The sequence below is a fragment of the Stegodyphus dumicola genome, chromosome 10 (assembly GCF_044657685.1).
Source record: "Stegodyphus dumicola isolate Sdum_Otavi_A_Nest chromosome 10, ASM4465768v1".
NCBI classification, from domain to species: Eukaryota; Metazoa; Arthropoda; class Arachnida; order Araneae; family Eresidae; genus Stegodyphus; species Stegodyphus dumicola.
This window is the reverse complement of record NC_140777.1, coordinates 89,774,320-89,783,996: the sequence shown is the minus strand read 5'-3', so window position 1 is coordinate 89,783,996 and position 9,677 is coordinate 89,774,320. Positions and strand designations below refer to the sequence as shown.

Genomic DNA, 9,677 nt, shown 5'->3' with positions numbered 1-9,677 from the left:
TCATAAACGCACGACCAAAATTAAGCAGTATACATTATTTCAAAATCAGCAACTTTCTTTTAGGAATCGGGTATTCAAGTTTGAAAGAGCAATTCGAAGAAATAAATTTAAATGATCAGCAGCAAAAAGTGTGTATAATTTAATAGGCCTTATAAGGAAATTCACATAACTTATAAGGAACAATACATAAGGCCTTACAAGGCCTTATTTGTTGTTCGCCTGAGATTTTTGATTTTAGTAAGCACATAATTTTTCGATTTTTTTCATTTGAAAAAATATGCGTCTGTTTCTCGTACTTTTCTAATATACAGTGAATTATTTCATAAGAGCATTACGCGGAAGTTTCTAATTATTCGTTTATATATAGTATATAGACATTGTCAAAAATTCGTTTCCTCCAGATGTAAACCACCTGTTTCTCGACCTGGCCCAAACAGCTTTTTACATATTGTTAACTGCAAACAATCATTCGATTTACTGCATAGTTAAATGGAATGTACTCTGAGAGCTGAAAAATGTCAACTAAGCAATTTGCAATTTGATTCATTACTAGTAAATCTAAAATCAGTTTCGTTATTTTAACAAGAAAGGGCATTTTTATGCATAGTGCTGGAAATAGATTAAAGATTTAATAAAAATTAAATTTTAGGTTCGAGTTCCATTTGACGAATATCAAAATGTTTACCTTGAAATATTAATAAAAGTATTTTGAAAATAGGAATGTAATTTTTAATTAATTTAAATCTATTTACTCTAAAGCAAAATGCCGTTACATTAAATATCAGAGGCACAAGTAGAAGATATAGAACTGGATATAGATGGCTAGAAGTAAGAAACAAACAGAAAAGAAAGAGAGAGATCAGAGTAAAATTATTCATGTTAAATTCAAATGGAAAGAATTTGAAAATGCTATATTTCAATAGCTAAGATTTAGTTAACTCTAACAGGGAGAAGTACCTCATATGGGCATAGTCTACATCATAAGTGAAGTGGTGAAAGCATACGGTATCGTGTTTTTACTATTTGAACACTTTCGAAGATCTGAATGATGAGTTTATATATGTCAAATACTCTATTAATTACTTATCTCTATCTATCTGTAATTATACACGTACTGTCCAGCAATGAATGCTCGATGTATAGGTCACAGCCACTATCCCACCAAAAGAGAAAACTTTCATTTATGAAACTTCCTAGTACGTCTGCCAGGGAAACGAAAACAGGCTTTACATCTAACATTATACTGCACATTTTTATGAAACATTAACATTTTGATTCGACCCTTTTGTTTTATTTTGTTTTGAGTTTAAGCAAACGTTTCGAAAATCATTCCTACTTGTAAATACCTGTTTGTTTCTTGTATGTTTGGGGCACCATTGGTCATGTGGTTAGGATTGCAGAATACTGAGAGTTTTATGGAACTGATCATCCCAATTGTAATTTCCATTATTTATATACAAAAACAATATAGGAGCATGAAAAACACCAATATGGATAGTTTAATAAGACGAAACTTCAGCTCGTAAGTGCTGATAAAAAACAATGTACAATAACTAAATGTTACTGTAGGATGTTTATTATAGCTTAAATAAACAATATTCTGTTTTTGCTCAAACACAGCGTTAAAAATACCAAGTGGTTGACACGAAGCCACATAAATTTCATTTGACTAATTATTAATATATTATTATATCATAATATTAGTTAGCAGTGGTAAATCTAGGTATTAAAAAACCGTAAACACGAATTTTTGAAAATTTTAATATTTCTCTTTTCGCCACGTTTGAATTATCCATTTGAAATTAGTCATCAAGAAGGTGGCAAGGGGCCTTCATTTTCAAGGAATGATTTCTACCGGCCGTAATTTTACAATAATATTATAAGATTAGACATAATAAATCTGACAGCATGAATGCATTATATGAAAAAAGCACGGAATTTGCAATGTTTTGCTGTAGAATGTTATACTAATTCTCGATTATCCGTGTGTGGAATACCCATCTTGCAATTTGGAACTAGGTACCGTTGAAGCAATTTTAAGCGACCAGCGAATATATATTTCATTTAGTCAATTTGTCGAAATTTTAATCTTTTTAATTGCAGTTTTACATTATTTTGATTACCTTTAAAAACGAACGTGAGTAACTCATCTGAAAATGTATAAGCTGTGAGAGAAATCATATTGAATGATCTGAGCATACAGAGGAGACTAGTTATATGCCTTTGGCTTTACAATCCTTGTTAGAATATTTCATTTTCAGAGTTGTGTTTTTGTGTTTATTGCAGCTTGTAGGATGATGAGTGAAACTGCTTGGAACTCCGTGCATTAAATAAGTGCAAACATTGGTTACAGACCTTGTTAATTAAAAAAAATTAAACTTTACAAAAAATAATGTTACAGAATACATATATTTCTTTTACATTCCGAATCAATTTTTCGTACCTAGTTGAGTCACATAAATTATGACAAACTTTGAGAAATTAATTTAAAAGAATTAAATATGAAAAAAAAGAAATAACAAAACAATTATAATTTGGCTGTGCGAGAAATCTCACAAATACTACGTTTATGTTTCTGAACAAATGCATACTTTCCCTCCATTTCTATCTATCAATTTTATCAATTATCTCTCACACCCTTTTTTATGAAAATCTGTGATAACACTTTACAAACATTTAAACAAATAAATGAAACTTATACAGATTGGACTGTCAAATACCTCGAAAAATTAGTTGTTAAATTTCAAAAAATATCAGATTTCATTACGAGATATATCTGACATCGAAACAGGTCTCAATTCGATAATGTCATGGATTTTTAGAATTATGATTACAGTTTGAAATTATCCTTATTATATGAAAAATATTAAATAAATTTGTTATATATCAGTTTCCTTGCACACTCTTGTGCTATATGTACTTTAACGTACAAAGAACGTTATAGAATAATACGTTATAGAATAGTGTTATCAATGGTTATTTAAACCAAACTGCTGTGCGTTTTTAAGGCCGAGCGGTAGCTTTCTAATTAACACGCTGAGTTCGGCGCCGAATTTGCTGTCCTTTCCGTTCAGCCGGCAGCGAGCTAAGCCTTAAAGCTAAGCCGTGTTTTTGTTTAGAATGTTTCAATACATTTCATTAATGCTAAATTTGATCACATTTCATTGAGACTATATTTATTTTTTAACTTATACTGTCGGTTCCGTGGAACGACGCCAGGCAAACGAAAATTCCAGTGCCGGTTCCCAGGGACCGACGCCGGCCACACGGAAAGTTCACTGTCAATCCCCAGGGACCGGCGCCGCGCTCAACGTGTTAAGAAAGTTTCGGGCCGGTAAGTAAATATGTATTTAATTCAAATATATGAATTGATATGTAATCTATATATATGATTGATTGTATTTGAGTTCCATTTCGAATACTCAAAACTTAAACACAAAGAACTAGAGGCAGCAGATACATAAATCAGTTTATTGAACGCAATTTAACAGAATCGTTACAGGTGATGAGATGTGGGTAGCTCACTTCACCACAGAAAACAGCAACTCACAATTGATTGGCGTCACAGGGATCCACGCGCCGGACGATCCTCAGTCTATGCACGGAAATTGAAGTCCTCAGTCTATGCAAGGAAATTGAAGGGATAGTAAAGGCATTCTGCTCATTGACGTATTGGCGAGTGGTGCTCCGGTGAAAGCTGATCTTTATTGCGCTTTACTAGAGAACATCTGAAGAGCCATTCAGAACAAATGGTTTGGGATGCTCAGTGCTGGTGTTGTGGTGTCCTACGACAACATCGGACGCATACGGGGAATTCCACAAAATATATGTTGCAGACGTTTCGCTGGGAGATGTCTGACCATCCATTCTATGGCTTCGATCTTGCTGTTAAGTACTTCCACGTGTTATTGCACCTGAAGACGTTCTTGTCTGGGCACACTTTCCTACAGGTGAAATGTTGCAGACAAATGTGACGGGCTGCCTTTCTTCCCAGGCGACAGACTTCTATGACACTCTAATGGAAATAGGTAACCGACGCTATGACAATTGGTATAGTTCCGATGTTTCTTATGCTGAGAAGTAGCAGAAATATAGCTGTATCTTTTGCAATAGGTTTTTCCAGGTAATAAGACTTTGTTTTTTATGGTTTACGGCAAAGTAATTTTTCGGACGACCCTCTTATTGTTTAAATAATCATTATCAAATGAATATACCTTCATCTAAATCAATATCTAACTCATTGAAATCATCATATATATAAATTTCCTTCTAAATCCAATCAACTTCATCTGCTAATCTAAGACATCTAACTAAGCATAACTACCCAAAACACATCTTCATGTTAAACCATCATATATATATATATTATCATCATCATCGTCATTGAAAATATCGCCAAATTAAGATAAATCATTATAGCTCAAATCAACTAAATAAAAAGCAGTATCATCTAAATCACCACCATCAACAATATGATTCTCATTTGATCATCGTCTTCATCACCTCAAACTTCTAAATCACCATCAAAATTGTTATCTGAATAACCAAGAAAGAAATTATAAAATTATCACCAGATAATTGAAAACCATCATTTAAATAATCATCATCATCGAAATCATACCTTCAGTTTAAACCGTCGTATATGTCATCATCACCATTATCATCGTCGAGATAGATAAATCATAATCTTCCAGATCATCTAAATAGAAAGCAATATCAACCAAATCATCATCTTCTTCATCCTCATTTAATCATCGTCTTTATTGTCTAACTCCTCTAAAGTATTATATAAATCACTCTCACATCATGTATAAAATCGTCATCAGTCAAAACTATGTCACCATCAAATTCATCTAAATATTTATTATCACTTAATACACATCGTCATTTTAATCATCATGTATATCGCGTCACCATGATCATCGTCAGAATAAGATAAACCATCATCACCCAAATCACATCAGTCATTCTAAACCATCCTATGTATCATCTTCATCATCATCATTGAAGTCGTCGTCAGAATAAAAAAACTTCACCTAGATACAAAGCCCGATCACCTAAAGTTTTATTATCATCCTACTCAATTATTCATACTCTTCATCACTAAACCATATACTCACGACCACCTAAATAAAAAATCAGCAGCATTTAATCTAAATTGTCGTCCTCAAAATTCCAGTTAAATTATTCAAATCATCGTCGTTTAAATCATGACTTTTTAGTGTTTCGCTAGTGTGCCGTCAAATAGAGCCAGTTTCATTCAGGTACAGACAGAAGGATATCACCGGAAGTTCACTATCGTTGGTTCAGGTGTAGTAACCAACCGCCCTCAGGAGATGCCAGAGGCTTGGGTACGTAGCCGAAACCTATGCCATCTTAGATAACGTGACACTCGGAAGTGACGTAAGAGTTTGAATAACGTAATGTTTCAAAAAGTTTGGTTTTTGTGACAACGAAAATATTTTTTAAAGTTTCATTTCTTCCGGAAACGACGAATTGTTTTCTTTTTTTTTTAGGCAACGGCCTCTTGAACCCCTTGAAATCTTGTTTGTAATGACATTAAAAATTTCCCTTTTATCATTAAATCTGTATTTGTTTTTAATTGAGCATCTCATTATTTACTGTTTGTTCATTTTGCATAATTTTAATATAATAATAATAAGCCAAATGCAAAATGTTAATCGTTAAAGAGAAATGCGACCAGAGATATAAAATTAAAAATTAAAAGACAAAGAATTAAATTTATATATCAAGTTTTACCAGAATAGAAAAAAAAGAGAAAGGACTTTAAAGAATAGAATAGTTGAAGGGGTGATGAAAGCCAAAACATTTCATAAAATGAGGATTTCTGATATTTGCATTTTCAAATTCTCTACAATTTTAGCTTTCTTAAAACACCGTTCTTTAATCTCTATGAAAATTAGGACTGTACAAAATCTAGCTTTAATTTGTCATTGAATACTTTGATAATTGAGAATTTTTACATAAAATCGCGTTTTCCCCCGAACGTGATTTTTTATACTCGATGTAGTACCTGTTCTCAAGAACTACTGCTCACAGGTATCTGAAATGTTTATACCTTATTTACTACGCTTCCAAATATTTGCCGAAAAGAGCTTTTGATTATAATCAGTGCTAAATTTTACTATGCGTAACAAAATATACTGTAAAATACTCTAAAATTTAAAATGATAAAAAAGCTCTTTTCAGTATATTCAGCTAGGTATTGTGATGTTACTTCCCTTAGCGAAAGACGTTTCCAGAACATTTTATCCGCGAGGGGCGAAAGACGGTTAAAGGAAGGGACGTAGTTACGCCGGAAAACAGAGTGGAGGCAAGCTGGTGGGAAGAATACCAGACTTGTGACTTTTGCGGTTGGACCGGCAGTCATGCCGTGTGCAAAGAGATAACTTAAGCTAAATGTATAGTAGTGGTATTTGTTTTATTGTGTATTGTTTAATAAATTAGTGGATAAAATTTCAAAGCTGATGGAGATTATTTTCCTATTATGGCGAGTGCATGAGAAATGACCGAACCCGCCTCGGACTTGAAACGGCGCGAGGTGCAAATCGGCGCAGTCGATAGGATAAGATTGTGAAAAAGGAAATCACTAAATAGTGAAAATAATCACTAAATAGTGAAAATAATAAATAAATATGGTTGTAAAAAGTTACTGAAAGTTATAAAATGAAATTCGGTGATAGTTCACGAATGGATCTACGATGAGAGAAGATTTTTATGACGAAAGAAAATGGCGCGTTTAGGGCCATGTGTGCGAATAAATTCATCCGATTTGTGAAAGCGTGATGTGCTAAAAAGTTAACAGCCAGTGAGTGGTAAAATGGGATCATCAGTGTTCATCATCCTAGTGAAATCATGAAAAGTTAAATCAGGGATAATGTGAATTACCGTGTTGTAATCATGTCAAGTTACGTGGCACTGCAGTGTGCTCATGATTAAAGTTAACAGCGTCAAGTTGTGCTCTTCGTTCGATATTTTCACTATCGGGATCAAAGGTAAGTCCTTCTTAATTTATATATTAACCATATTAACTTAGAAAATTATAATTGTTTTTATGTCTGTTAATAACATGATTCGAATGTCAGGCGTTAAAGCCAGTAGACACCGAGAAAGTATATTTTATATGGAAATGAGAAATTAAGGTTCTTATTTTTATCAAGATATAGGAGATTCTTAGAGCAAGGGAAACGATTATTGAAACATTTGAAAATAATGAAAGAAGTTATGTTTGACCCACCATCGAAAGCTGAGAAATGGCTGTTCTTTTTACATCATGATGAAGTGATTCTTAATCTCTATAAAATATCTGAAGAAGGGAAAATTATTTTGCAGAGTTTAAAAACAAAAGTTAAAAGTTTGATCGCGACTCTCGATGAAATGGATTGATATAACAATATTATGATTAAAGACACCGTATTAAAAGAATTCGAGATTCCTCGGAAAAACCGATCGAGGCAGGCTGGTGGCGTGAATACGAGACTTGGTACTTTAGCGATTGGACCGGCAGCCATGCCGTGTGGAAAGAGATTACTTAAAACATGTTTTGCGCGCCTTATATTATGTATATAGTTGAGATTACTTAAAACATGTTTTGCACGCCTTATATTATGTATATAATTAAATGTATACTATACTAGTGATATTTGTTTTATTGTATATTGTGTACCGTTATGTGTAATAAATTAGAGGATAAAATTTCAAAGATAGAGATTATTTTCCTACTATGGCGAGCGCATAGACGAACCTGCCTCGTGCTTGTAAGAGCGCGAGGTGATAGATGTACTTTAATTACGTAAAAACCTTCAAGCCTGTAAGAACAGCAGATTTTCAGAAAAGGTAATCCAAAAATTGCCAATTCAACATTGTTGCTATAGGGTTTCCAACACCCCTTAATGAAAAGGAGTAAAATATTTTTTGAAAAAATGGCATTTATGGAAATACAAAAAAGAAATATGTTTAGCTTATAAGAGTATATAATATTTCTGTAAAATAAATAAAGTGAGAATTTAAAAGCAATTTTTTAAAATAAAAAACCAAAAGGAAATATTTATAGTTTTTAAAATCAGTATTACTTTTGTAAAATGAAAGAACTTAAAATCTTTTTAAAGTAAAAATAGCGAAAAGAAAAATTTAAATTAAAGTTTCACTTTATTAAACTAAATATTGAAGAAAGAAACATTTTTGACACGAGAAAGGGAAAATAAAAGAATTTAAAAGTCAAAATTGCATTTACACAAGTTGCAACTTTGATAGAGATTCGCGTTCCTTTAAGCCTCGGGCGTCTTCCTATGACGGTCGGTTACTATTAAGCTTGTTATTGTAAACTGGCTATTCAAATTACAGTCGGTATGCGCAAAGGGGGCCTGAATCTTCATCCTGAAAAATAAACAAAATTATTGTTACACATCACATAAAAATATCAGTTAAAATGATATTTCAATTCTGAGTCACAAGCATGAGAATATTTGAGAAGGTTACATGGCATACGCAAATAATTAAAATGAAAGGTACTCGAAACGCATGTCTGTGCACTGTCTGCAAAAGTTCAGACCGGATCTTGGTCGTTTGTGGTAGGCATTGACTTGCAAGTACAAATGTGTTTTGAAAAACGTAAATGTTTGCGCTTTGGTACTTTTAAATTTAAAGTCATTTGTTTTGTAAAAATTACGAAGCCTAGCTCTTCATATGTTTCTCCGACACTCATAATTTTATGAGGAAAAAGTTTGCACTCGTTATGAAATAATTTTGAACATAAGTATCTCCGTCTGATTTCGATTGACATCAGTCAATTGTTTTGTGATTTATTTCTTATAACCAAAAGGAAAGTTTCCGAAATGAAGTCTAGGTATTGGAGGAAAGAATAATTAGTAAAATGTAGAAAACTGATACTTTTATTTTCAGCTTTTTTGAAATGAACTCATTATGCAGCGTGCCAAAAAAATTAAAAAGACTTCTCTCAAAATTTAATTTTCAATGTTCTATTTTGGAAATGAAAATACCAATTAACAATAGACAGAACTCGTCCTTGACTTTGTAAATTATTCTAGAAATCCTTGACTTCCTATAGCTGGTAAAAACCTGAAATCTCTTACTAAATTTGGCATGGAATATGCCAGTAAATTTCAAACGTAAAAATGTGCGCCATTTGTTTTTACATAAAATTTCTCATATAAATAATTCTTGGATTAGACTTTTTTTGAAAAGTATCTTGACCCAAAACGTTTAAACTGTTTTCTTAAAACTTTCGTTTGCTATTGAAAATTTTATAAATATAACTAGACTGAGTTTTGAATAAATGAAATTACAACCCATAAGCACCTTGTTGGAACATTTTGTATAAGAAAACGTAATCGCATATAAATCAAGTTCTTATATCGCTTAATTACAATGCATCAGGTCTTTAGTAAATAAAGAAAGCAATAAAATACACATGGTGGTTTGGCAATACCAAAAACATCATATCTCGCAACAGCTCTTCTTGATTATTTCATACCTTAGGAAACACGAGCAAATATGTCAATTGCGGAAACATTGCAGTTTGGCAAGCGATAAGGTGGTGCGCAGGAGAAATGATTATCGGGGAAAATATTTCTTCAAGGTAGGAGGTGATTTGTATTCATTCTGGATGTGGAAGAGAATGTTATTCTAGGACTTCG

General features: G+C 32.6%; 1 protein-coding gene and 1 long non-coding RNA gene across 4 annotated transcripts in view; both read right to left on the bottom strand.

The window, feature by feature from the left end:
- Positions 1–3,457: 3,457 nt before the first annotated feature.
- LOC146995015 (uncharacterized) overlaps positions 3,458–9,677 on the bottom strand; it is a 217,788-nt gene continuing 211,568 nt past the window's right edge. Inside the window, exon 2 of the long non-coding RNA XR_015043480.1 lies at positions 3,458–5,126. This is a non-coding gene — a long non-coding RNA (uncharacterized LOC146995015). The remainder of the gene's footprint in view (positions 5,127–9,677) is intronic.
- Positions 3,458–9,677, bottom strand: part of LOC146995017 (uncharacterized) — a 184,858-nt gene continuing 178,638 nt past the window's right edge. For all 3 annotated transcript variants that reach the window (XR_015043463.1, XR_015043462.1, XM_085825234.1), the window contains one exon: positions 3,458–8,397. Coding sequence is in view for 1 of the 3 variants with exons in the window: in XM_085825234.1 (XP_085681360.1) it covers positions 8,393–8,397 (5 nt within the window). In the remaining 2 variants the exon portion in view is untranslated. The remainder of the gene's footprint in view (positions 8,398–9,677) is intronic.